The sequence below is a fragment of the Myripristis murdjan genome, chromosome 12, assembly GCF_902150065.1.
Source record: "Myripristis murdjan chromosome 12, fMyrMur1.1, whole genome shotgun sequence".
Lineage (NCBI taxonomy): Eukaryota > Metazoa > Chordata > Actinopteri > Holocentriformes > Holocentridae > Myripristis > Myripristis murdjan.
In genome coordinates, this window is record NC_043991.1 from 25,763,253 (window position 1) to 25,790,980 (window position 27,728).

The 27,728-nt window shown below is 42.1% G+C and overlaps 1 protein-coding gene across 5 annotated transcripts; it reads left to right on the forward strand.

Annotated features, from left to right (window-relative positions):
- Positions 1–26,652, forward strand: camsap1a (calmodulin regulated spectrin-associated protein 1a). Of its 5 annotated transcripts, none has more exons than XM_030064989.1 (19): positions 1–370; positions 1,040–1,215; positions 9,553–9,815; positions 14,139–14,300; positions 14,380–14,460; positions 15,654–15,713; positions 16,390–16,531; positions 16,773–16,912; positions 17,030–17,126; positions 17,246–17,372; positions 18,035–18,123; positions 19,284–19,368; positions 19,513–21,928; positions 22,092–22,228; positions 22,553–22,761; positions 23,492–23,573; positions 23,681–23,805; positions 24,229–24,347; positions 24,529–26,652. In XM_030064989.1, exons 2-19 carry the CDS (start codon positions 1,047–1,049, stop codon positions 24,817–24,819), a joined length of 4,794 nt encoding a protein of 1,597 aa, XP_029920849.1. In that variant the 5' UTR covers positions 1–370; positions 1,040–1,046; the 3' UTR covers positions 24,820–26,652. The 5 variants fall into 5 exon arrangements, with proteins under 5 accessions (XP_029920849.1, XP_029920852.1, XP_029920851.1 ...); XM_030064992.1 differs by having other exon boundaries at positions 23,495–23,573; XM_030064991.1 differs by having other exon boundaries at positions 18,038–18,123.
- Positions 26,653–27,728: the final 1,076 nt, after the last annotated feature.

Here is a 27,728-nt window from a genome sequence, read left to right on the forward strand (position 1 = left end):
TACTCGTCCCCATAGAGACAGGCTCCAGCTCCTACAACAGGGCTGCCACCCATTCAACTTGCCGCTGCTCCCCCATTCAGAGGCAGTGACAGCAAATATGAACCTGTCGGCTCTTGGAAATCAACCATTCCCTCGATAAAACACGCGGCCGGAGAGTTGCCAACCACGTATTTATCGGATTATATTAGCGAACGACCGTCAGCCGTTGCTCTCACGGCTAACGGTTTCCAGGGAGGCCGGAGATTTGTGTTACCGGACAGGGAGGAGTCCGCTGTCATTTCACCGTTATCAGAAAGGAAGCAAGCATTTTGCGTGTTGACGGTACCGTCACCTGTCAAAGCTGCGCCGAGGACCAAATGCACACCTAGAGGTAACTTCATGTTTTATCTGTCGCCTCGTATTTCAGAATATATGTGCAGCTAGCTAACGTTAACGCGTTAAGACAGCGTACAGTCACAGTGCCGCTACGCTGGGTTATTCATTGGTTGTACAGCTCCACAGGCAAGCTAGGTGAAGCTACATGTCAGTTCGACATCCGCTGACAAGGATGTTGTTTCGCTTATTTCTGGAAAATTAACCCCAAAGGTGTGGCTCCCAGCTGTGTGCCACCGAGGGAAACGTGTGCAGGATGTCATTGTAACCACAAAACAACACCAGCTGATTTCACTGGTGCCGCTCTCTGTGTTTTTGAAGCCAAGTGTAATCTAATCAGAGGCTGGTCAGGTGGTGTGAGGTTAGTATCTGGTTGGGATGAAAACTTGCATGCACTCGGGCCTCAAAGACAACACGATTGAAACCCAGAGAGCACCAGGCAGCCCCCGACAGCTAACGGGAGCAGGCTGTGTCCTGTTGTGTGGCATCACCAGAGCAGCGTTAGGTAGGTGGGCGTGACATTAATGAGCCGAGTGGCTGGCGAGGCCGTGGCTGCTGGCAACCACCATGAGCGATGATGTAATGGCTTTGAGTATGGCAGCACACGAGATTCTGCCTTGCTGGTGATGTGCGTCTGCATGCGCTAACATTTCTGTGTCCTGTACAGGAGGGATATGGCCGCTTGTGCCGGCAGGGACAGCACCTGGAGGAAAGCGGATCCGGCAGCAGGTGAAGCGGGAGGCGGCATGGAGCCTCAGATTGTACCGCTGGAGCTCTACGACTCTGCAAGAGCCAAGATCGATGCAAATTTGCGCTGGTTGTTCGACAAAGCTTATGGCACAGGTAAGCTTCCAACCTCTGTTACTCTATTTGTTTACTCACTATTTAACTGACTCATCGGGTGGGGTGTTTTTGTTGCATGGTTATTATGTTATGTGTTTATGCTTGCCAAACATCTGCAAGAGCTGATGGTGCTGAGGATGTAGCATTTGCTATCCTCAGCTGCCTGTAGTAATAGTGCTACTGCCTGTAGTAGTAACCATGGGCCAAAGAAGCCAGGAGCCCAGGGTCCTCTTGTAGGGAAATATGCATTTTATAATGAAGTAATAACAGCTGCGAATGATATTCTATTGTGTGCTGCATTGTACACATAGATATAAACAATGTTAATAGAGCACAAACATCTATGTATCTATATATCTGTCTATATAGCTATCTATGTATTTGTCTGTGTGCCCTATGTAAGTACAAAAGCCCCATGTATGTACAAAAAGTATAGTATTTTTCAGCTGTTGTCTCGGTTAGCCAGAGTTCTAAGCTCAGTCACTTTTGCTCAGGTTGCATACGGGGTGTTGGGCATGTGTCTAAAACAACTGCATTCATATCGTAGACAAAATAAATCAACCAGCAGCTTTACTGGCATCTTTTTGGTGTCTATAGATCATCTACATCACACTTTCATTGGCTTGTAGTGGCACACATACACCTACACATGCACACATAGTGCGTAGCTGTCTTTTGAGGACTGTGAACCCAAAGAGAGCATGAGCTAGTTCTGTGGCATAAGATTATGTTGGGCCCAGTCAGTAGAAGACAAGGTGAACGTGTTGTTGCAAATTTGTATAAGCTGCAGAGGCTCTTATTGGAGATTTGTTATGGATTAGTTGGAATGGAAGAGAAAAGCAAGGTCACCACTAATTTTGGTTGCTTAATAAATACGAATCACAGGAGCTACAGTGTTAGGACCTCTTTTGTTCTTTGTTACAATGCTATAATAAGAGAATTCTCACCACTTTTCAAGAATAAGTGCAGCCTGCACCGGAACCAGGATTTGATACAAAATAATAACAGCTGTGGAGCAACACCAACCATTTCCCCCAAGAGCTACTGCTGCATTAAAGTTAGAGAGGAAACAGAGAGAGTTTGGTCCACTGTGTTGGCTGTAAAAATAGGCTTGTTACTGGAGGGCTGCTAGTTTGAATCTCTGCACTCTCTGGTGAAATGTAATGTCTAAAGTGTAATATTTTCCCCATCCTCTCCCTCCCTTCCTCCATCAGTGGTGGACTCTGCTTGTACCAGGTAGCTGCCATGTGTGAATGTAATAGTGTGAAGCAGGGCAGTGCTGAAAAAAGTATGCGTGTTTGTCGTTTTCTGGATAAATGAAGCTTTTAAAAAATCCATTACGGTCTGAGCCTAGCTGACAGATTATGATCCAGCAATATAATTTGCTCCTGCCAGTGACTGAAATGAGTTACAAAAGATTTAGGAACTGGACATTTCATCTCTCTGTCTTCAAGGACTCCATCAGAGCACACAAGTCCTCTAGCCTAGTCTTCTTCTTGTACTTTTTTCTCCCCTTCACCTCGGTTCTCCATCAAGAGGCACTTTTGGTATCTTTGTTGCTATGCATTTACTGTAAATGAGAGTTTATTCATATTGATCTGCTTTTAAAAGTGAAAGCGAAGCAGTCTTTGCTATCCTTGGTTTTCCAGTGGTCTTGATGTAAAACTAGGCCCAAACATATGGATGGATTTAGTGTTTCTCTCATCAGGTTTTCAGCAGCTCTCTTGCCATCTCTGTTATGTCTCTGACCCCCACTCATTTATGGATTACTGGGTACATAGAAAAGCACAGTTCACACTGAGGACAGCAGAACTACAGCAGCATCTTTACTGAATCAACATCCTGTGGCCACACGTTTTGTTTGACTGCCCCTACAATTTTGATGTCAGTATGCAGTATTCTGTAAATTTAGCACAATTAAAAAAAAACCTATGTCATTGTACTACATACTCACCAACTACACTTACTTTGCAGTGCACCTATTTTGAACTTTCATTTCAGGTCAGCACTGTTAGTAGAATGATTGTAATCAAATGAGCTCATAGCAGCAGGAAGCCCTTCGTGTTTGTGAATAAAGGCTCAGGCTAAACTCCCATGCTTAGCTTTAATACCAGGTCACTGGCGATGTGAGTTCAGATGATGTCTACTAAAACATTGAAAAGACTTGCACTCCATCTCTAGGCTGTAAGTAAATGCCTGGAAATTCCTTCATGAATGTGGGTTTTTGTGTCACTTGCTGAAGGCTCTCTTGAGGGTGTGAGGAAGAGGTCAGCTGTGCTTCCTGTGACAAGCCTGCTAGTCTCTGCAGCTTCATCATCATTGTAATGATGAGGCATTCCTGGGAGAGACAAGACAGTCATTCAGCAAAGGGAAACTCTCCTCTTTGTCTTTGTGTCAGTTTTCATGAGTCAGATGTACCCTTCTTTCCAGAGCCTCATTTCTGATCATATCGGGCCTGATATTTGCTTGTGATAGCCTTGTTGTATGTTGTATTGTTTATGATTTGTTTATGATTTGATCAGTTTGTAGACTTATTTCCTAGATAAGGCTTGTGTGTTAGTAAAGTCTGAGTAGTTAAGTAACTTATTGTGGGTCTGTGGCCTCAAAATAAAAAGATCCTTGAACTTTAACTAGGTTGTTCAGTATGAGGCTGCCAGAATATTCAACATCATGTTGAGAATGGCTGCCTTTATTTTGTAACAAGTCAGCCTTTCAGGCTTAACCCACATTATATGTTTGAGATAGCCTTTGTCACCCAGCACAGCGTTGTTCTAGGGCAGAGATCAGATCCCCATAATAAACAACACACCATCACCTGCTCCCCCTCCAGGCTTCCTGCTTCCCTTAATCTGATTGGCTTCTCCTGACGTCACAGTGCCAGAGACACTAAGCAGGCGGCCTTGTGCTGCGAGACAAATGGTGGGACTAACAGACAGGCATTGCTTCACTAGCTAAAAAGTCATGGGAACTCCTTATCAACCCAGGACTGACAGTGCCAAAGTGCAAGAATATGACGATTACCATTCGATAATTATTTGCAAGAAACATAACAATACAGATATGTTGGTGCAGATAGATTTTAACATTTTATATTACATCTTACATCTTATCTGAGAAGTGTTTTGTTGCCGGTATTCTTACTGAATTATGTTGTACTTTGGGCCATGTAACGTTAGCACTGATCCTTTGTTTTAGAAGGCAGCAGGAATCTTACATCTCATCAGCACATCATCAGCAACTCAATCCCAAGCCCAGACCTCATAAAACTCAGGCTCTAATATGTGATGTTACCAAGAGATAACCTTCATGCTCTCATAAGTACGCAGCCCTGTAGCGAGATAGACACATCCCTGCTACTGGTGTAAGTTCAAATCCCACCAGAACTTTCTCTGCCCCTCTGATTTCTGACTGTTTAAATAGAAGAAGCTCTAAAGGTGAATGTACTGTCCTTTTCCTCATTGGCGCCATGAGTCAAATTAGTCAGTTAGTCAATTAGTCAGTCAGGTCAGTCATCAGTCACTTAACCCTCTTATGACACAACACCATCAGTTTATTTACATACTTGAAAAAATAATAAGATTTATTTTTTTCTTTGTCTTTTTTATTCTAATTTATTTAAATCACATTTCTAAGTTAAATTTATAATTAACAGATAAGTTACTGTGAACCAGGGGGGCCCAGTGAATTTTTGAAAATAACCTTACTGATTTTTTTGTTCAACTTTTACAGTCATTATTTGTTTTCAACTAGATGATCCTATGCTCACTTTGCCTATTTATAAGCAGGTTTGACTTATACATTTCAGGGGGTGATTCTGATGTTGAGTAGTTAGTCTTTGACTCAATAGTCACTGACACAATCACCAAATAAAATTATGCATCATGGGTAACAGCATCTTTTTACTGCTTCCTTAAACTTCCAATAGTGAAATGGTCATTTTCATATTTATCAGTGTCTTGATTAAATAATTAATTAAAATGATTTTGCTGGAGTTTTGAATTGCTCCCAATAGTTTGTCACTGTGCCATTCCATTCTCAAGTACATTAACATTTAGTAGTAAAATCATTTTTTGATATTTAATTAAAGGACCAGTTATTTTTTTCAGTTTAGATTTTTTTTTTTTTTTTTGCATTTCCGTTTTATTTGACAGTGACAGTATAGAGAGACGGGAAAGGCAGGAGAGAGAGAGGGGATGACATGCATCAAATGGCCTGATGTCAGATTCATACCCAGGATGCTGTGATCAGGACTTAGCCTTAACAAGAACAAGTGGTGCAGTACCAGGTGAGCTACAGCTACCAGGTGAGCTAAGTTCCCCAAGGACTACTTTTGAAATGTCAGGTCATCAAAACACAGCGATACTGCTTCTTCACCTGAAATGTAATGTGGACAGCTTTATTACGATGATGGAATACTGGTGTAAAGAAAGTTTGAAGTGTCTGAAAGTTACATCATGAGTGGAAATAGCTGTATAAAATGTAAAAAAAAAAAAAAAAATGATATGGAAGTTCTAAAATACAATTGCCAGCTTTGAGGAAAGATTAGCATAAGCAGGAGGAATAAACATAAAATCTCTGGTATTGTCCTTTAAATAGTAAAAAAAAAAAAAAAAAAAAAAAAAAACTCATGTAGGGTTGTGGTGGTCAAAATTTTGAAGAAATCTTGCCAGGATCTTTCCCCTATGTATTGGGGGAGGGGTGGGTCATCAGAAGAGTCAACAATGTGCTGTTTAGACATTGTTGTTTGTCTGTACTGGTGTGAGAGTGAGCACTGACAGTCACATGTCTAAGTTTTTAATGAGATTAGAACCTGACCACTTGTGTCTTTGTAGCTTTATTGATGGCTTTTGGAGAAGCATCATCAGCTTTTTGGACTTCCTGATGCCATTACCAGAAATTAGGGTCCTTGGCTTTTTTTTGTGGATTAGAATATATTTGATATTTGAAGTTTTATTAGAATATAACAAAGTAGAACAGCTTGATTATTTCACAGCTTAGGTGCCTTTGCCAACCTACATGCTCTCCGAGATGATGTTTTTTTTTTTTTTTTTTTATAGTGATTCTGTAATGTTAGAGTTATAGCTACTGTCTTAGCTAGACTATGACCAGTTCAAGCAAGCAAACCTTGAAGAATGAAAATTGTATTTCTGAGACATAAAATACACATGGACCAACCTTGTTACGTTTTTTTTTTTTTTTTTTTTTGATGAAATGATAGTTAATTTTTTTTTTATCAATATTACTGTCTGTAATATAATGTATTTCTATAATCTGTTTCATGTTCCTTTTAGTCAGCTTCCTTTGCTTCCTGTTCACAAGTACTTATACATGCGAAAATGCAGGTCTGCATGTTCCTTCAAGCTTGCTCATTTGAAAGAGCAGCGATGCCTTTCTCGTGCAGAGCACAGCGTCTGTCTGCCCTGCCCTGACAGTCAGTGTGATCTCTGCAGATCAATCTGACCTTGTCTCTTAAAGAACAGGAACAAAGGGTTTTCCTGACACACCCCCACCCCTTTCACTTAATCACACACACAGACACACACACGCACACACACTCTGGGGTGGGCTGTAATACTGGAATCAGGTGGGTAACAAATAGCTAGAGAGTATCTTCAGTCAGGATTAGAGACTATCCATCCTCTCACAACACACAAACACATACACACACACACACACACACACATACACACACACACACACACACACACACACACACACACTCCTTCTGATCTCAAATGCCTGGCTATAAATCAATTCACTGAGCAAGGCTTTGGCGTGGTGAGTGGATGGGACAGTGACCCAGCCCCTGCCTCAGGCCAAGCTGGCATGCTTCATCACCATCGCCAGGGCAACCAGGCTGGGTTGAGGGGGTTGAGAGACAGTCAGGGGCAGCAAAGCTGTAGGAAGCAGCAGGGTGACGAGGAGTGTGAGGGATGCTAGGGAAGGATTTTCAAGAGTGTGGCAGAGGAAACATGATGGAATGAAGGGATAAATAGAGGCATGAGGAGATGTAGATAAGAGACTGTGCAGGTTTTCACATGATGAGGTGTACATGGTAGCATTGTGTAACAAAAGAGGGCGGGGTGGGGTCCTCACTGGTGGTCAGTGAGTTGTAGCTTTAATTGGAGCCTTCTGTGGCCTGTGTTTAAGTTGTCTTACTTGTCTGCGTCTGCGTTTTCCTTTGAGGCTTGGCTCATTGTGTTTCTTCAGCTCAGTCAGCAGCATGGCTTCCAATGCTAAGCAAATGTGAATACATGCTGTTATTGTAACTCTGTTTCCAAGGTTGCTTGGCTGATAAAGATCATCATGTACCTTTCCATGATGGGATTATGCATACTAGCCCAGCCTAACTTCAAGAATCACTGAGACTTTGTTCTTGATTACTCAAGAAATAGAATAGAAATAATACTGTACCTCATCATACTTCTGATTTACAACACATTTTCAGTTTGTCCTTGGCTTTGACTATGGCTGCTATCTCTCCGATTGAAAATAAGATAACCACATTCTGTCAATATTCTCTTGCACAAACCAACAGAGAGCAGATGAAGCTAAATTTCATGAGTGTTTTGGTTCTTAACTCTGGATTAACATGGCGTGGGTACATTTATAACCTCCATCACCCTAGGGGGTAAAAATAGCAACTCCAAGTCTTAGTTTAGGAGCAGGGAAACACCGGGCTAGCCAGGGACAACACTATCACCACTAAATCCTCCTGGCTCGTGGGTTTAAAATGTCTGATCCATCTGTAGCTCCTTAGGGTTGGGTGCCTGGCACGCTGCTCGCCCAGTGTCTCACCGTGTCCCTCCTCCACTTAGACTGTCTAATACCTTGACAGTTCATGGGAGCTACTTATATAACAGGGTTAGGCTGTGCTGGACATGTGTCTGTACATGCTTACAGAAGATAGTTTGGGTGCTGGTGTGTGTGGTGAACTGTGGCGGCATGGAAGAGTTTATTAGCTTGATAAATATTTGGTGACAGGTAAAAAAAAAACCTCGTAAATTAATTGACAGACCTTGCAGTGTTGACATATCTAGATTAACCTGGCATGACGAAAGCAGGGTAAAGCAGATCCTTGTGGTCCAGTCATTTGTTCCAAATAACATGGTTTACCCTGTTCAGCTATGCTTTTTATGGGTCAATTCAAATGTACTCAGCAAAATGTGTGAGTTTGGTAATGTTCACACCTTTGTCCAGTCATTGGAGGAAGGTGTAGTTCAAGAACAGAGTCTTTCTTCCACACAGCTGAACAGAGGCATGCATAGATGTAAAGAAAAGGGTGTGGCAGCGCTGTTAAATCGGTTGTCTTTACTGTGCAAAATGTCAATAAGTTACAAATAATTCAGGGCTTTTAGCGTGCCAGAAAAGAACACAAAACATGAAAAGTTCATGGAAGTACCCAAGCATAAATGGCAGACAGTGTTGCCCTTGAGCATGAAGTTGTTCAGCATTTTGTTCAAGATGCATGTGTGTTATATTATTTTCATTGTGGATATGGTAAATTATCTTTACATTTGTGAGGTTCACATGATAACATATGTACATACGTTTATAAATCAGGTTGTACCACTTTGTGTCCCTGCACCCAAACCCCAATATTATTGTGTCTTGCAAGAGCCATGCTCCTCAGTAAGTGTTTCCTTCAATGTGAGGAGAAAGCTAGTTTTTTAGCCTCATGTGTGCACTTTATTTACCAGTATGTGCAAGTCTTTACAAGTACAACAGGTTTCATGGGACAAGTACTTTACATTGTAGAATCAGTAAATGATATGAAATGTAGGGAAATATAAACAATAAATTAAAAAGCGACCGAGAAAGAAATCATTGTAGTGTTTTCCCGTTATAATGACACAATATTCCTGGAATGGAGAACAGAAATAACAGCACTTAGGACTGTCTTTGCCAGTAGTCTCTGATACCCATCCCTAATATGAGATATTACATTAGGTATTCTAAGTTCATTGGATATCTCACCACAGTGATCTCACTACCCAATCCATGCTCATGATATCAGCAATGTCTCATACACAGTTCAGAAATTGTTCACAAGTAGGCCTATGCCTGTGAGCCTTTTTGTTGACCACTGAAACAAAAACATCTGTACAAGCATCTCTTTGAGTGTGCAAGTACTGAAGATTTTTATCCAGCATTTTTCATTGCTTTGTATTATTGATGTACCTTCACTACTACCCAGTAAACACAGTTTTAATATGCAACTATGCTTAAATAAAACATTAAAGGTCTTGTTGTTGCAAAATTTGGCAAAATTAAATGTTTCTGTAACTGAGACAAAAGTCACATGCTAATGCTTGTCGCTGTTCTCCTGTTTCCCAGACCACATCCCTCAGGACCTGCGCGACCCCTTCTACACTGACCAGTATGAGCAGGAGCACATCAAGCCACCCATCATCCGCCTGCTGCTGTCTGGGGAGCTCTACTGCCGTGTGTGTGGGTTGATCCTTAAGTCCGAGTACGCTGCCTCTCTCCAAGGCCATCAGTCTGTTATTGAGGCCCTGTCAAGGAAAGGCATCTACGTCCTGGAGAGTGACAACACGCCTGTCTCTGACCTGGACCTTAGCTCTGCTCCAATCAAAATGGTGGGTAGCAAAATCTTGAGGTCTAACATTTGGGGGCCTGAAGCTATTTAAATCTCAAGGAAATCAGAGAGGCATTGATGAATGAGTTGGGATTGTGTTTATTTGGTCTTGGTCTTTCCTTGGTCAGGTCCTTACATTCTGCTGAGTGTAGCTGCGTACCTGGTGATCTTCTCCATAGCAGTTCTGTAAATCTGCCAACTTGGGCCATCTGTTAAAACTCAGCCTGCTCTGTCCCACAGCCAGTTTCACAGCTTACAGGACAGAGCAGTGCAGTGAGTCCTCATAAAGTAGCCTTCCAAACAGAGCGTGCTTGCCCAGTGTGCCTCAGTGCAGCAGATGATTGATTTGTGAGGTGTCTGCATTTGGGATTCTTTTGTGGTAATGTCTTCACACCTTGTTACTCTGTCACTGCTCTGAGGACGGCCTCAAGTGCAAACTCAACAAACAAGCCAAGATAACAACAACTTATGCCACATATCTCCAGACATGATAAAGGAACTCAAATCATTTTGCCAAAAGGACAGTGTAGATATGGCAACTCAATATATCAGAATGCAGTGTACTATATAAACATTTTGCTTGCTGATACCAAATAGCAAATGATTGCTGCCTGCTTGTGTGCTTATAGCCCTGAATTAAATAGATGGCATATTTGAGTCACATATGCTGTCGCTATCGCTACATCTTCCATTAATCAATTCATTGTATTCCCACTTTTGTTCCACTTTGTTTTTTTTTTTTTTTTAATGCCATTGTCTTTTGCTTTCTGACTGCTGAAAGCAAAACACCAATGATGACAGAGGATACGCCTCTCCTTTTCTCCTTGTAATAATTTTGCATGAACAAAACTGCTTTGTGAACATTGTCTAGTTGCAACTAAGTCATTCATAGAAAAAGGTGTCCTCACTCATTCATAGATTTACCTACTGCAGGTGTAATCCCATGGATTTTCAGGCTGATGTTTGCTAAGCTGCATCACTGGCAGGTCAACTATGTGCAAGAGAGAGAATTTGGTTATATTGTGGATTAAGCAAAGGTGTATTTAAGGATAGTTGCTTTTAGTTACCTTGACTGTTAGGACAGGAATCATAAGGCTTTTTCCTCGTTTCTGGAAGCATTTTCAAGTTAGCTTAGATCCTTTGCAGTACTCTAACATAACCTCATGAATTTGCTGCCCACACCACTTGCTGATAGAGAAAATACTGCTATAATAGAATACAGGCAGCCTTGTTACTTAGTTCTATCTTATGTAACTCAAGTAATCATAAAGCCAAATGATTGAAGAAGCTTACATTTTGCTTTTAACATAAAGCCAGGAATAAAAACACAGAATGACACAAGCTTGCCCATAAGCAAAGACAAAAAAAAGTGTTGATATGACATGTCTGTTTATGAATATATGTTGTTTACAACTGGCTACTTGGATCAGAATTGTCTTCCAGTAGACAGGATTCATCCAGTGCAACTGCCGCCCCACTGGCGCCATCATTAGATGCAGCAGATGCTTTGAATAGACTCCTAATTGGAATATTTTATGGAGCCACATCACACAGCAGTGGTGCCCATTAACTGACTGTCTGTCCAGCCATCTGCCTTTGCAGATGGGTGCATGGCTGGTTTGTTTGAGAAATAGATGTCTATTCTTGTGATATCCGCCATGTTGTAAGAAAATATCTATGAAACATTCCTGTGGTCTCAGTTGTTTTCAATAAGAGGGCATCCAAGTGCCTAACTTCCTGCAAGCAAAAATACACACACGCACACACACCTACACACACACACACACACACACACACACACACACACACACACACACACTCTCCCTTCATTTGCAATAAACATTACAGATGTGTGTTATTTGTGTCTTCTGTAACTGCAGAGGCATTGTCATGGCTAGCATTTGAACAGTCTTGCCATCCTGTCACTTATAATTTGTGAGGGTTTTTGCTGTCTGACTTCAGCATCTTTCAAACTCTGGATGTCTGAAATAATTGCCATGTTGTTACTTCCTGCCCTGCCAAGGTAACTCAGAGATGGAGCATCTTTCTCTCTTGGTTGGAAAGTCACTTTTTCAGTGTGCCTTCTCCCTCACAGAAAGCTAAGAGAAGTAGATACTCCACTCTAGATAATCTACTAGACTACACTGATTGTATGCCCTTGACAGATTTATTTGTGATGCGTGCTTTCCATTGCTCGCTGGCGTTATGTGTGTGTTATTTCACATGATCTGTTTTTTTTTAACAGGCCTGTCTTGGACCTGTGATTACAATTACAATTTTTAGTTTTAAGAAGGACACAAGATTTATGGAGTCACTTAGACTTGATCAGGAATACTACAAAACAGCAGGCAGAGGGGGAGTGATAGGAGCATAAAACATCATCTGAACATAGTGCCTGCCAAATAAAAACTTCCATTTATATTGCAGTTGCACTGAAAGATCATGTAGAGCAGGGGTCCCCAAACTTTTTCCTGTGAGGGCCACATAACTATTCCCTTCTCTGATGGGGGGCCGGGGTCAGTTTGTAACAGAAAAAGTGTGACGATCGCAGGGGTGCCTAAATGTAAACATTGATTGTTTTCCAGAAAGCCACACATAACCAAATATTAATAACCCTTTCCGGGATCTTCACAGAAAAAAAAAAATAATAATACTAATAAATAATAATACTATTAATGAAATAAATTACACTATTAATGAAATCAATAAAAATCAAATAACCCTCTCTGGGTTCTTCACAGAAAAAATAAAGTCAGGAAATAAATAGCACTATTTGTGAAATAAATAATAACCAAATAACCCTCTCTGGGTTATTCACAGAAAAATTAAAGTCCATGGAACATTAACTTTCTGTTGTGCAGTGCACAATCTTAACAGGTAAAAGTTCAGCTTAGTTGTCAGAGCAGAATCTCTTACTTAAATGCAGGGACGGTTTTTGCTATAGGCAGTGTGGGCAACGGCCCAGGGCGCAATCTACTTGGGGGCGCACGAGAAAAAAAAAATCGCCAGTTTTCTACACTACCGTATTGACCCGCACATGCCATCAGTAGCCTACCATCAGTCGGCATCAGGCGGGCTGGGGGGTTGGCTGTGGCACCGGCCGGTAGGCCGCGCCCACCCGGTCTGGTCTGCCGGATCTGACAGGTGAGCGGCTTAATGCCGGCCAGTGCCGGCTCGCCTGATGCCGACTGATGCTGCCCCGGTTGGATTAGTAACATGAAAGGGCGCAAGCCAGTAATTTCGCCTAGAGCGGCAACATAGGCAGAACCGCCACCTCATATGAGCAATCTCTCAAAGTTCTTGTGTTCCTTCCTTATAATCCTTTTGTAGGTTCCAGTAGGCTTGTCACGTTCTATGCATGTATTAGTCTCGATCGCGTGGCCAGACTGAAAAAAAAAATCATAATGCGTCTCTGGTACTGTTCAGGGGGCCGGGCCAAATGTGGAGGCGGGCCGTATCCGGCCCGCGGGCCGTAGTTTGGGGACCACTGATGTAGAGTATCTGGCCCAACCTTACCTCATTCTCTGGGATTCCCTGCCCTTAATCTCACAGGACTATTTCTCTCTGTGTTCTCTTTAGAGTAATCACACTGAGAGAGCTTATCAAATAAAACATTTTTTTTTTTATCAGTATTACTATGGAAATTAAGATGACCTGAGCTCTGCTGCTACTGTGGATCTTGCCATAAGCATTATTTGTGTGGGAAGTGTTCTAATATTGACTAAAAGCATTCCTATACATCCCACAAATGCCCATAAAAATCAGGATCAATGACTATTAATAACATTAATAACCATTAATAGGTTCATGGGTAATAAACAGTCTTGGTTTGTAGACTTGTGAAAATATACAGTAATGGAACACAAAAATAATGACAAACTGTTTAAGCAGTGCACTACTGTACGATAATACCGGTAATAATAATAATAATAATAATAATAATAATAATAACAATGAATTTTATTTGTAACACACTTTACATTTAGCAATCTCAAAGTGCTACAAAGAAGAAAAAAGATTAAAAGGATCAATAAAATTAGTATTTTCTTTAAGCATCACAGGCAAGTCAAAACTACTCTGCAGGTTGTAAAGGATGCTCAGCAGAGTGAAGAGGGACGATTCTGTAATTAATTATTAATTAAGATTGTTTGGCAGAGTTCAGCTTTGGGAGGAAAATGAATGAAAAAACAAAACAGCTGTTAGGGTAATAATGATGTCATCATGTTAACTTACTACCCTTTGGTAAACTCTTTGATACCCTTCCATAATGAACTAATATCCTGTCCTCCTGTCCTTTGCTGCTGCATTTTGCATGTTCATCCAGAGCTCCCACATCCCGCTGATTGATGCCCTGATGATGGCCTACACAGTGGAGATGATCAGCATAGAGAGGGTGGTGACCAGTGTCAAGCGCTTCTCCAACTTCAGTGCCTCCAAGGAGCTGCCTTTTGACCTGGAAGATGCAATGGTCTTTTGGATCAACAAGGTGAGAAGTGTGTGTGTTTGTCTGTGTGTCTGTGTGTTTGCATTCTTTCGCCCGTACTCACTTGTCTTCATGCCTACAGGTGAACATCAAGATGAGGGAGATTTCAGATAAAGAGCTGAAAATGAAGCAGCATCTGCTTGAGTCACCGAGTCATCAAAAGGTAACAGCCTGTCTCTTTCTGTGTAGATGGCCTTCTCCATCACACGGTCTGTCTCACTTTCTCTTTCTGTTTCTTTGTCTCGTCTGTATGGAAAAGAAACTCCTTTCTTTTAAATATATTATGTGTCTTTCGGTTTTGTTCTCTTTGTCTTTGTCTTCATCTTCCCTCACTGTTCTGCCAGAGGGGTGCATGGTCATATTAGATTGTCCAGTGAAACAGCATCACAGCATAAAGTCTAACTCTATTGATTGAGCTTGCTGTTAAAATATCCATGTTAGCCTGTTATCTCTTTTCCTGCATTGGTCTTTTTGGTAAATTACAAAAGACGCTTTGTTTGTTCAGCCTAACCCTTTTTCAACTGTCTATGAGATCAGATCTGTCTCCATGGCAACAGTTGCTGAGGGGACAATCTGATCCCCTGTCACTGTATCCAACCTTTGACTTGTCTGCTGCTCTTCCTGTGTCTCACCCCAAAATACCTCCCCCTCCTGCCTCTTGGATACTAGTCTCCCTCCAAATGGTATTGGAAGCTTGTACCTGTAAGTGCAAGAGCTAGCCTCTCCAGTCTCCTGTGTGTGTGTATGTGTATGTGTACGTGCGTGTGTGTTTAAGAATGTGTCTATTAATGCGCATTGATGTGGTAGCACTCTGGCAATTATATTAAGTACCTTATATGGTGCAAGATACTTTTTGTTGTGCTAAAACTGTAGCTAAAACAATATGTGAAAGCTAATGAGATAAACAACAAAATTAACGTAACATATCATTAATCAAAGCCAACTTTAAGGAGAAGTGCATCACAGCACAATGAGTACAAACTTCAAACAACAAACAAAAAGATGATATGGTGTCTCTTGGTTGCAAAAGCAGACCCAACATGCATGCCGAATACCCTAGCTGATTTTCTTTTACCTTGCTTGAACCCTTTTAGCAGATCCACCCTCCTTCCCTTCATTTCTCACTGCAGCTTCAAACAGTGACTGCACCACCATCATCCCCTTTTAATAAGCTGCACCCACCCGATGCTTAATGGCTGCTGTTTCTCTAACTCATTGTTTCCATAAAGCAACCTGTGTGGAGCCCAGTGTCTGCATGATTCAAGTGCATTATAGCACTTCCTGCCATCTCTCCTGACTTGCCTCACTTAGTCCTTCACTCTTTCCCAATCATTACTTTCATTCTTCCTCCATCAGCCTGATATAATGCATGCTGTGGCCCACTGCTTATTGGAGCCTGTGGAGTTCTCTCGTGTGGTAATGTACACCATATACCCTTATCTTAATTCCCTAAGTGTTCCTTAGTGTTTTCCATTTTTTCTGTCATTTACCTTTTTCATTAGCTACTAAACATTCTTCAGTCTTCTCTAATTTCTGTACCCACAAAGTAGTAGTATAAATATAGATTTAGCTGCCCTAGCTCGGACTGTGTCATGCACAGCTTGATTTGCTTTTAAGAAATCGGTGTTGATGTATTTGTTGCTGTTGTTGTTGTGGACAATATATTTCTCTTGGCATCAGTCTTTTTGTGTTAAGAGAAACCAGCACTGTTAATGTAGCACATAACATGCACAAGGTGCCCCTCCAATAGGCACAGCTCCAACTGCCCAGATCTGATCCTTGCTAAAAAAAAAAAAAAAAAAAAGGCCAGTCAAATCTGCTGGATCACCCCCAATGTGAATTTGATGCCAAGGGCAGATACATGCTTACTATACTTACCACTTTTTGTGTGCCACTGTGAGAGAGACATAATGACAAAGAGGAAACTTGATATAGAGAGACGATCTAAAATAAAATGATCAAAACTATGTGATAAGTGTGTATGCTTTTGTGTGAATAGTGAGCATGTCATTCAGTCTTACCCATTCAGACTGGATAGGTTCCTTCACCTGTGTTCACCTTAATTAAGCTCTGACATGCTCTTGCTGTGCAGGTGCGTTACCGTAGAGATCACCTGTCGGGTCGGACGCTTCAGCACTTCCCCCTGTTGGAGGACCTGATGAAGGATGTGTGTGATGGGGCGGCTCTGCTGACTGTGATCCACTTCTATTGTCCAGAAGTCCTGCGACTAGAGGGTAGAGTAACCACCAGAGCTATTGCTAAACTGGACTAGGAGGCTGTTTCTTATACCTCATGATACACTCTCTAAGTTGTCTATGAACCAGGCTTCCTTCATCCTGTGCAAAGCTGCTTAATGAGAGAAGGAATTCAGTAGTTGTTCACCACCTGAAACTACAATCTGCCGTTCTATTGCCAATTATGTTCATATAATCTTTTTCATTTAGTGACTGATTTATGCTCTCCTCTGCCATGTAGATATCTGTCTGAAGGAAGTTCCCTCCATAGCAGACAGTGTATACAACATCCAGCTACTGAGGGAGTTTTCCAATGAGTACCTGAACAAAAGCTTCTATCTGAGGCCAGAGGACATGCTGTACTCTCCACCAGTGCTGAAGGTGAGCTCCAAAAAACACCCGCCAGGGAATATCTTTAAATAAGAAACACATTCCAATACTTTGTCCACTGTTTTGCCACTAACCTTGAGATCTGCTGTCTATGCTGTCTTAAACCAGAATAATCTGATGGTCTTCATTGCTGAGCTCTTCTGGTGGTTTGAAATTGTGAAGCCAGACTTTGTACAGCCCAGGGACCTTCAAGAAATCAAAGATGGTACAAAAATGGTCTACCATTGCTTTATTTTTTATCCTTCTTCCATCAGTAGTGATAAGAAGGAAAACAGTCCAGTGCATTAGAAATGTAGCTGACACCCTCTTCCATCATTCTTGCAGTGAGGTTGTTGCTGCAGCCGAAGAGCTCCCGACCCCATGTGCCCATTTCCAGTGTCACGAAACGTAGTTTCGTGACCTCATCAAGCTCTGCTGACATCTTGACAACACCCCCAAGCCCAGACCTCAGGTATTCTACCTATATCTACAGCACTGTGAACAGTTGTAGCTACTTCCATCACTCTGCAAAAAAACAGATGGGTGAGATTCAAGCTCAAGGTCTGATGTCTGATCTGTACACCAGACTTCTTTATGATTGTGTGAGACATCAGATCAAATATAGTACTGAAAATGACACTGCAAAGATGAAAGTTGTTAAATTGTGTCTCTAGCAATTGGAAAAACATGATAGAACAAACTTTTCAACTTTCAAACTTGTCAACTTTTTCCTCACTACAGTCCACAGTAAGCAATGACATGAGTCAAAATGTTATAGCCCATCCAACACCAAATATATCATAAGATGCTGTAGTTTTTATGTTATGGTAGCTGTTGTCATACATTGCATTACATCTAAATAAAGTTTTAGTTTTTTTTGCTCTGGCTTTCTTTACTCAACATCCCTTTGGGTGTTCAGTACCAAGCAGCTGTCTGTCTTCAAGTTGTATACATACAGGTTCAAGATTTTGAAAGAAAAGTAGTTGGGCAAGTGAGGCATGCTTTTTTTTTCTTAAAGATTTTTGTATGCCAAGGTATTTCAATATTTCATGACATTCTAGAAATATTTCTGTGACTAAAATCAAGCCAGCTTCAACAGCTTTAACTCAAAACTGAAATTTCTTTCCTTCATAGTAGCAAACTGACTCCATCGCCAAGCCCCTCTCGCTCCTTACTGCCTCTGAGACAGAGACAACAGAGGATGTACGAGGATGGCGCTTCAGGTAAGATCAGAAACATCTACTCAAGTGACTACATGCTCATATGAAAGTGGATGATTTGTTCAATGACTTTGGTATCTCACTATAATGAGGCTGTTACACCATATGTTGAAAGAAATATATGTTATATGAACCAGGATCACTTAATACATGTACAGTAGTTCTTCTAGGTGAGATTTGTGCAATATAGATTTATTGCAAGCTACAAAAGAGTTTTAGAATACTTGGCTCCAACTAAGAGTTGGATGGCTCAAGTCACAAACAAAAGTAGTCCCACGCAAAAATTATGAAAAAGTTTTAGGATTTCTGAACTGATTAAACTGTGTGTATCTATATCTATATCTAAAAATGGGTTCCTGCCATGCTACAGGTACAGTTTCAGAAACTGACAACTCATCGTATTCAGTCAGTACAGAAAGATTGAAATATGGCCTTGTGATTGTTAACAAGTATGGTGAGGCGTGTGATTTAAAGGTCTTTTCTGTAACTAGTGAGCTTGTGAGCACCTTGAATGACCACAATGCTGAGAATGTGTCATTGTTGGCAATCTGACTGGTCTTGCTGTGGTAGCTGGGAACCTTGATGGCCTTGTTGAATTTTTTTTTCTTTTTTTTGTCAAGCTGACAGAAAATCTCGTTCCCTTTCTGTGCTTATTTTTTTTAAGATAGTTAGCGCCTCAGTAAACAATAGCACTGCATATCATCAAATATCTTTTGAAGGCAGGTTTACTCACATATTCAAGAGATATAGGAATAGAAAACCCTTATAGAGTTGTAAAAACTATGACTCATAATGATAGTCACCCCAGTACTTAAGTACGGCCCAGTACTTAAGATAAGAAAGTATTATGATTGCTTTCCCATTTGTAGTACTGGATGTGACTTTAACAGTTATCTCCAGGGCCAACTGGACTGCATTACAGAAAAGTTTGTTGCTCTGAGTTTATGACTCCAGAGTGAGTCTGCATGTTGTAACCATGTGGATCATTGTATGATGAGAATTGCCAAGTTAGGCCTGGGAGAATAAATGGGATTCATCTTAATGATACACTGACAGCTGCTCGATGTTTTTGTCCTCATATGTTGAGATCATTTATTTTCTACAAGAGAGTTGTTATTATTGGAGGTCCAGTTTCCAACAGCAGCTTTATTTTCTTTGTGCAGGGCTGAGAAATAGGTCCAGCTCTCTATCACATGTGGATGGGCAGCCTCAGGACTCAGTACTGGCCTGGCCAGAGAGGAGGCAGAGGTAAAATCTGTTCAGTGTTACTGCACTCACTATCCTTACCAAATTTCATACAACTGTACTAGAACTATTTCTTGTTACTTTGCTGCACTGAACTTCTCTTACATACATCTTATTTGCCTCCTTCTCTCTTACTCCACTTCCCAGGCCCTTATCCCAGCAAATACCCTATGCCCTGCATTTTCCCCTGGAAGATGACGGGGATAGTGTCAGCCTTGCTCGCTCCATCAGCAAAGACAGCCTGGCCTCCAACATCTTGAGTATCACTCCAAAACACATGTTTGGTACAGGTCCCCAGCTGCCTCCACACAGGCTCAACGGTCAAGGCCTGCGGGGTCACATTCGTATAGAGGATGAGGAAGAGGAGGTGGAGGAGGAAGAGCTGGTAGCTATTATCCACCCTTCTGCACTTCCTCGACATCGACTTGAGAGTGACATGGAACAGGATGAGCTGGAGATACAGAATGGGGCCTCCACCTCTAGAATGTCCGGTGCCCGTTGCTCTCCCTGCCATGACGTTCACTCTGTTCCATGTGCTCTGGACCCCAAGGCAGACAGCTTCTACCTGGAGCCCCTGATGCCGGCTGTCCCAAAGCCAGCCAAAGAAAAGAGCATCAGTCTGAACAAGGAAGAGGAGAGTGGTGAGAGTCGCTCAAGAACAGCTGTAGCTGCTAAGAAAACAAATGTCAATATGACTGACACCAGCGAGAGGAAAAACCCTGTTGCTGAATCAAATAATCTTAAAAGTACCTTTGTACCCATATCTCGGGTAGAATCAGCCAACAGCCCTCTCAGCCCTCCCACAGAGGGAGCAATAGGCTCCTCTCAGTCTGATAGGGAAAAGTCCCAAAGTTTTTTTCTTCATCTATCAGGAGAGTCAGAAGATCAGGTCCAGGCAGTCCTCCCTACACAGGTGTGCCACAGTCCCTTCTTCATTCCCTTGGAAGATGGCCATGAGTCTGACTCAGACATTGCAGATCTTGAGGAAGATGAAGAGGAGGAGGGGCAAATGAAAATGAGGAGTACATGTCCAAAAGAGGTAGAGGTGTCTGATTTTGGCGAAGGAGAGGGTGAGTCAGCCAAGTTGAGAGAGGACCTGAAAGTGAGTGAGCGGGATGATAAGGAAGATGTTAGCGGACGCTCTAGCCCTTGCCTCAGTACCATATCATGGGCAAGCAGCTGCAGTGCCTCAGGCAGCAACAGTGTCAGGATGACCAGCTTTGCAGAGCGTAAGCTCCACTTGATTGGCTTCCGTGATGGGTTCTCAAGCACCAGCAGCTCCCAAATGACCACACCTGATGGCTCTGAGACTCCCCCCTACCCTCTGGGAGGTTCATGGCGACTGAGGAGTGATGGCAGCTCCTGCTGGCTAGGGAAGGAGCCTGGTTCTGTATTAGCCAAGGATGGGGCCCCAGTAGTGCCCTCAGAACTGGTGCAACTTCATATGAAGCTAGAAGAGCAGAGGCGTGCCATTGAACACCAGAAGAAGAAGATGGAGACTCTGTCAGCACGACAGCGACTAAAGCTAGGTAAAGCTGCCTTCTTGAACATAGTAAAAAAGGGGGGAGGAAGGAGTGACACCCTGCCTCAGCCCCTGAAACATCCACAGGAAACTTTAGGCCTGACAGCTGCTGATAGGAGTAAAATGAAGACCCATCCCTGCAAAGATGACTCCTGTCTTGAGGCCCTGAAAGTTCAGGCAACAACAGGACAGACAGAGGGAGAACAGAGAGAAAAAGACAATAGGCTGAATACCAATATCCTGCCCCAGGATGATGGGGCTGAACCTGACTTGGGTGAGTGCAGTCGCTCCATAGAGCTGCTGAATGAAGCCATTAGCTCCATTCAGAAGCAGATGATGCAGCTCTCTTTACAGCAGGATTTGCTGATGAAGCAGAGTGTGTTATCGCCTCCTGGAGCCCAAGAATCAGGCTCTACCCCAGCTCCCATCACAACACAAACATCAGCCTCCACCTCTGACCCTAGAACTAGTGCTGTGGCTCACTTTGTGGACATCAGTGGCAGCAGTTCTGGCCCTGCTCGCCGTCCCCCCAAGCTTAGCTCGAGCCAGCGCAACCTCCGGACCAAAGCCTCAGAACAAAAACAGAGTAAAGAGAACAGCAGGGTGATGTCCATGAAGCCCAGCATTCAGCCTTCAGACTCCAGAACCTCCTCCAGAGAAAGTATTAGTGGGGACCAGGAGGCGGGGTTTGTAGAGAGCTCCAAGCCGTTAGAGAGAAGCAGCCTGAGAAACACCACCTTCAGAGTCCATGATGATGCCAGTCACGGCAGCCCCAGAGAGGGACCTGGATCGCCCCTAGACCAGCCCTTACCTCAGGACCCATCTGTTATCTCCAGTAAGTCCATGTCTCCCTCAAATGGGAATAAACTTGCCAGTTCAGGGAAGGAAGCTGTTGGTGGAGAGGAGAATACCAGGGTCAAGGGTCAACTGATTGAGGTTGACCTATCAGATCTCAAGGACCCACTGGAGGAGGGCGGTGCAGATGTTCCAGACAGCACAGATGACAATGAGCAGAAGAATGTATTGGGCTTCTTCTTTAAGGTAGGCTACAATCCAGTGTGTATGCTTTATGTGCACTTGTGTATGTATCAGGTGATACAACAACAGTCCCATCTGAGAAGTGTGATTATTGATGAGGTTTTACTGAAATATTCAGCCCAACTGTGTGTTAAATATGAAGTTGTCACTCTTTTCTGTCCTCCAGGATGATGAGAAGGCAGAGGATGAAATGGCGAAGCGTCGGGCTGCCTTCCTTCTCAAACAGCAGCGGAAGGCGGAAGAGGCCAGACTACGCAAACAGCAACAGGAAGTCGAGATTGAACTCAGACGTGATGAGGCCAGGTGCATATAAAGACACACACCCACACACACACACACACACAAACCCACCACTACAAAGGCCAATTCTGGCTTATTGGTTCAGCTTAGAAATAGGTTTAAGTTAAGGTTTAGATTCGGGTAAGGGTTTTGTTAAGGCATGCATTGGTAATGGTTAAGATTAGGGAAAAGCTGTAGAGGGCTGTAAAACATGAATGGATGCCAGTATAATGTCACTAAGATAGAACGGCAAGATTGTGTCTGTGTGTGTGTGTTTGTGTGCATGTGTTCATGTAGGCATTTATCTGTTCAGTCTGAAATCTGAGAGCAAATCTGTCTCTCTCATAGGCGTAAGGCAGAAGAGGATCGTGTGCGTAAGGAGGAGGAGAAAGCACGACGGGAGCTAATTAAGCAGGAGTATTTGCGGAGGAAGCAGCAGGAGCTGATGGAAGAGCAGGGCATGGTCAGGCCCCGCCCCAGGACTAAATCCCGCAAGAGCAGGCCCAAGTCACTGCACCGTGAGGAGTCCAACAGCCTCTCCAAAGGATCCAATACACGTAAGAGCAGGCTGACAACTCCTGTATCGAGGCTAGAGATCAGTGTTTGGGACAATTTGCACAGTCTAAAAAAAGTACTAACTATAATTTGGTCTGTAGTTCTCCATGTTGCCCATTAGTGTGTCTAACATTCACAAACTGTATTCTCTGTCTGTTTAGCAGAGTAGATCTGAGTTTCTCTGGTAGTTAGTGGTGTATATACACCACTAACTACCAGAGAAACTCAGATGTGTGTATTTTCAGTTAATTTTGCTGTTTGCTCTTTGCATTTCTAGTGTGTTTAGCCATGTCCTGAGTGTTTATATGTGTGTTGCGCAGGTCATTCTCTGAAAGTGTCCATGTTGATCAAAGCCCAGAGCTCAGCAGCAGGCTGCAGGGGAGGTGAAACTTCTAACCTGCTCTGCATGACAGTCATGACACTTCTTGTACAAGCATCCCATAATTAGGCCTTTTGTGACAGTTCCTCATTAATAATCTATCTTTGTTCTTCGTAGATGGGCCCATTCTCAGTCTCTGTATGACCTCAGTTTGTCAGTTTATTGTTTGGCCTTGTATGTCCTCTGCACCCCTCTGTCTAAATTACATTACACATTACAAGGCCAGTATGTGTCACCATGTGTCACTAGAGAAAGCTTGAAAATAGAACTGGTGTGGGATGGGAAAAAGAGAAAATAATGTCACTACAGATTTTGGGACGGGTACTGAATCGTGCTGTCTCTGTGACTTCCAGTTGATTCCAGCCATCGTGGATCCACTCTTTCTCTGGCTACTGAAGCTGACAGTGTCGCCTCAGGAGGGGCAGATTCACAGAGGTGAGAACACCTATTGTGTATGTGTGTGTGTTAGAGGATGGAAATACTCTGTTCCTGTCTTAGATATTCACACAGTCATTTCCTTCTCTAACAAATGTGTGTGTCAGGGCTGGATCTGCGTGCTCCATGGAGTCGTTCCCTATGCTGAGCAGGGCGTCTAGCAGGAACATGGAGAGGGACTGGGAGAACGGCTCCACAGCCTCTTCTATCACTTCAGTTGCAGAGTACAGTGGTAAGCAGAAACAGATGCAGTACACCAGTTATATAACACACTGCTAGTGGCAATGTTTGTTTTTATTGTCATTACTCACACAACAAGCACTTACCACTCACCTGTCACTAATTTAGCAACAAATCTCACATGAGCTGGTGCACAGTTCAAGATTCTCAGGCAGAGCCTTTTAAATCTTCCCAGTGTCAAAGTTAAACAAGTGTTTGGGATCACCAGTTTTATTCTATTTTATTTTCTATTTTGTTCTATTTTACTTTTTACTTTAGCCACATTGTCTTTTATTCCATAATCCTTTTTTTGTTTGTTTAAATGTTAAACTTGTTAACTTATATTTAAAGGTTTTATCAGTTGCTCTTTGCAGCTCTGCTTTCAACAGTGCTATAGGAATGAAGTTAACTGCAAATTATCCTTGGTTTTTATTAGGTCCTAAGCTCTTCAAGGAACCGAGCTCCAAGTCCAACAAGCCAATCATCATCAATGCCATCGCCCACTGCTGCCTGGCTGGCAAGGTCAATGAGACCCAGAAAAATGTTGTCCTAGAGGTCAGTGTGATTCATTGAAACCAGTTTATTGATTACAGGCTTGTGTCAATCAGTAAAGTTTGTGTCTGTGCCAGACACAAGTAAACTTGTTTCTTGAGCTTATTACTCATGTTGTAGCTTTTCTAAGCAGCCTTTTTAATATTCTGCAATTTAAATTTTGTTGCTGTTTCGTCGTTGACAGGAGCTGGACAAGTGTGAGTCCAACCACCTGATGATCCTCTTCCGTGACGGTGGGTGTCAGTTTCGCGCCATTTACTCTTTCTCACCAGAAACTGAGGAGATCATCAAGTTCACCGGCACTGGCCCACGCACCATCAGTCGGAAGATGATTGACAAGCTCTACAAATACAGCTCGGATCGCAAACAGTTCACCATCATCCCAGCCAAGACTGTGTCAGTCAGTGTGGACGCCCTGACCATCCATAACTACCTCTGGCAGATCAAGAGGCCAGGCAGCGCAAGGAGGAAGTGACAAAGAACAAAGACAGGGGAAAAAGAAAGAGTGGACTTTGACAGTCGCTACTCTACTCCTACTGTTGGGCAGGACCCAATAGTTTCAGAGATGATTGACATGTCATCATGTGACTGGCATATCATTAATTAGCTGGTTTAGCCTGCTGGTGCACTCTGTAGATGTTCTCTAGCGGTCTCTAGGTGGTGATGTCTCCATGGTAATGAGAGACTATACAGTAATTAAAAGACCTGCCAACTGAATGCACTCAAATGGTGTGCTCAAATTTTTCTTTTGTTTCAGTTATTTTGTTTAAGCATTTCTTTCTGCATGTCACACTTTTATGTTTTAAATCTTAGGCACATCCCACATGAATAATGTTGGCACAAAGTACCCTCTATATCTTGTTTTTTTTTTTTTGTTTTTTTTTTTGGTATTTCTTTTTTATATGACAGTGACAGTACAGAAAGACAGCAGAGGCAGGGGAGAGAGAGGGGATGCCATGCAGCAAATGGCCCAGGCTGGATTCAAACCCAGGCTGCTGCAGTAAGGACCTCAATATGTGGTACGTGCTCTACCAGGTGAACTACTGCTGAGTCTAATAATCTCCTGTAATGGACTTCTGGATTCCTATGTAGCAGGGAAGTGGAGATGGATTCCCTAGTTAAATACTACTGAAACTACTAACAGTGTATACTACTGAAACACCTGCAACAACAAACTGGCATTAGGAAACATTCACGTGATATCGACTAAAAGATGGTTTGCTATTTCAGCCTGGCAAGAAAAAGATTGAAGCCCTGCTGCTGTGATTTCTCCAGGCACTTCATAGATCTATATTTATTAATTAATAACTACTATTGTTCATCATTCTATGTATGAAGAGGGCGCTTTGAACAAACAGACATGTTTTTGTTAAATTTAAGTACGGAATGGATGCTAATATTTAAGTGTTGCTTTTTCTTTAGTGTGTTTGTGCAGAAGTGTCTGAGTTTTTGTGTTGGGGAGCTGTATGCAGCATTTTGCTATGAATGTGTTTACTCTTTGGAATATGCTTTAAAACTTTTGTCATGGGATATGACAAGATTATTGTCATGTCAGTGGAACAATGGAGTAAAGCACCACCACTTGTTTCTCAAGTGTTGGAACTGTGTGTTGCTGTTATGGTGGAGGAAAGGTCTTACAAACAATATGGTGTTTTTACAGCAGGGAATATGGTACTACTATTTATTCCAAAAAACAGCAAGCGCTTTGAGGCTCAGTGCATTATACCTTATCAATAGTGCATTATATCAAGTTCAAAATGTATATCCCACACAAACGAGCCCTCTGAGATCTCAAAGTGGCTCGCTGAACCAAAATGAACTGAGCTATGCAGTGCTGCATTGGCCTTGCTGGAACTGCACTGAGAAATTGTGAAAAGGAGTAACCTTGTGCTACTGCAGTTCAGGTAGAGGCGGCCGTCTAGTGTGAATAAGTGCTGCTGTAGCCACTGAGATGTCTGCTGCTCCGCACCTGCTCACTGGATCCCGGTGAGAGATCAGATTTCCATGTAGCCTCTGACTCTCAACCTGCTGCATGGCAGCACCAGTAATTTCCCTCCCATGACTGGCTGTCTGCAGCTACTCAAGGTGAGGGAAACTGCACAATACTTGATATTTTTTTGCTGCATTTTGTACATTTTTGAGTAGTGTTTTTTGTACATAATGTGCAATTTATGTTTACTAAAAAGCTGGCACTATTTTGAGGTTTATTCTGTTACAGGCTTACAGAGACGTTCTGGTTTATTTGACTGTGTTCTACCGTATGTTTATTTTGAAGAGAAATAATAAAATTTACTTAGGTAAATTTTCTGAAGAAAATGTGTGTGCTTCTATGCTTGTGCCTTCTATTTGTGTGTGTGTGTTGTGTGTTCATGTTTGTGGGCGTCATATGTCCCTTCCTCACTGTCTCCTTCAATTGCTCTTCACCTCTTTTACCTTCTCCCTTCTCCTGCCCTCTTCCCAGTCTCTCCCATCTGTCTCACTCCACCCCACCACTTTTGCTTCCACATCTCCCTTTCTCTCCCCTTTTCCTCGCTTTCCCTCTTTGTGTGTTTAATTGATGCCCACCTAACCACATTAAATCTACCAACTGGAAGGCAAACTTGTGATCCCACAAAGAAACACTGTGGCATTAAGATGTTTCTTCATAATATGTCACTTTAATATATTACCTAAAATCAAATTAAGTACTCAGTAGTACAGTTAATTTCAACATTTAAATATAGGAAGTCAACAATGATCATGTTTTTGTACAAGAGAAAAACTGTTGCTTATAAGTTCTGAAATACGTATCTTGCCCCAAAAAGCACAAATGAAATATTGGTAAGCAATTTCTTTCATTGAGCAGAGCTGAAAGTTATACGTTAGATAATTCAAGATAAAAGTTATCTCATTACTAATATACATATCAAAATAAAATCCTTTATGGCACAATATTGAATAGGACATGGCACGGTCTGTTTAAAGGGTTAAATTAACCTCTTGTAGTGCAAAAATCTTGTCTAACCTAAGAGATGCACCGCATTCTTCATCACACTGAGAACATATAAATAATAATAATAATAATTATTAGTACATAACTACATAATCAACTGAAGAACTACTTCAGTGGTTCAGCTACAAAAAATAGTTTTGAAAACCTAATGTACATAACATTTAAATGATGTCACATACCGTTAAACGCTAGATTTGTTTCCCAATGTGATAGATGATTATTTGGCCTGAGTATAGTCTGTGGCCCAGGTAAAGTTGAAATATCCACATATTTCATGATTTTTGGCTCCTGGCAATCTCTGTACAAAGCAAAAGTTAACTATGGCTCCATTTAGTTTGCTTTTTTTTTTTTTTTTTTTTTGTCAAGTTTTTCTCTCTTTGTTGCATGCGGCC

Excerpts from the sequence above, each read along its gene's own strand:
- camsap1a (XM_030064989.1), top strand. The coding sequence starts at position 1,047 with ATGGCCGCTTGTGCCGGCAGGGACAGCACCTGGAGGAAAGCGGATCCG. Across the intron at positions 9,816-14,138 it reads GCTCTGCTCCAATCAAAATG|AGCTCCCACATCCCGCTGAT; the intron begins GTGGGTAGCAAA and ends ATGTTCATCCAG. Across the intron at positions 15,714-16,389 it reads CTGTGGAGTTCTCTCGTGTG|GTGCGTTACCGTAGAGATCA; the intron begins GTAATGTACACC and ends CTTGCTGTGCAG.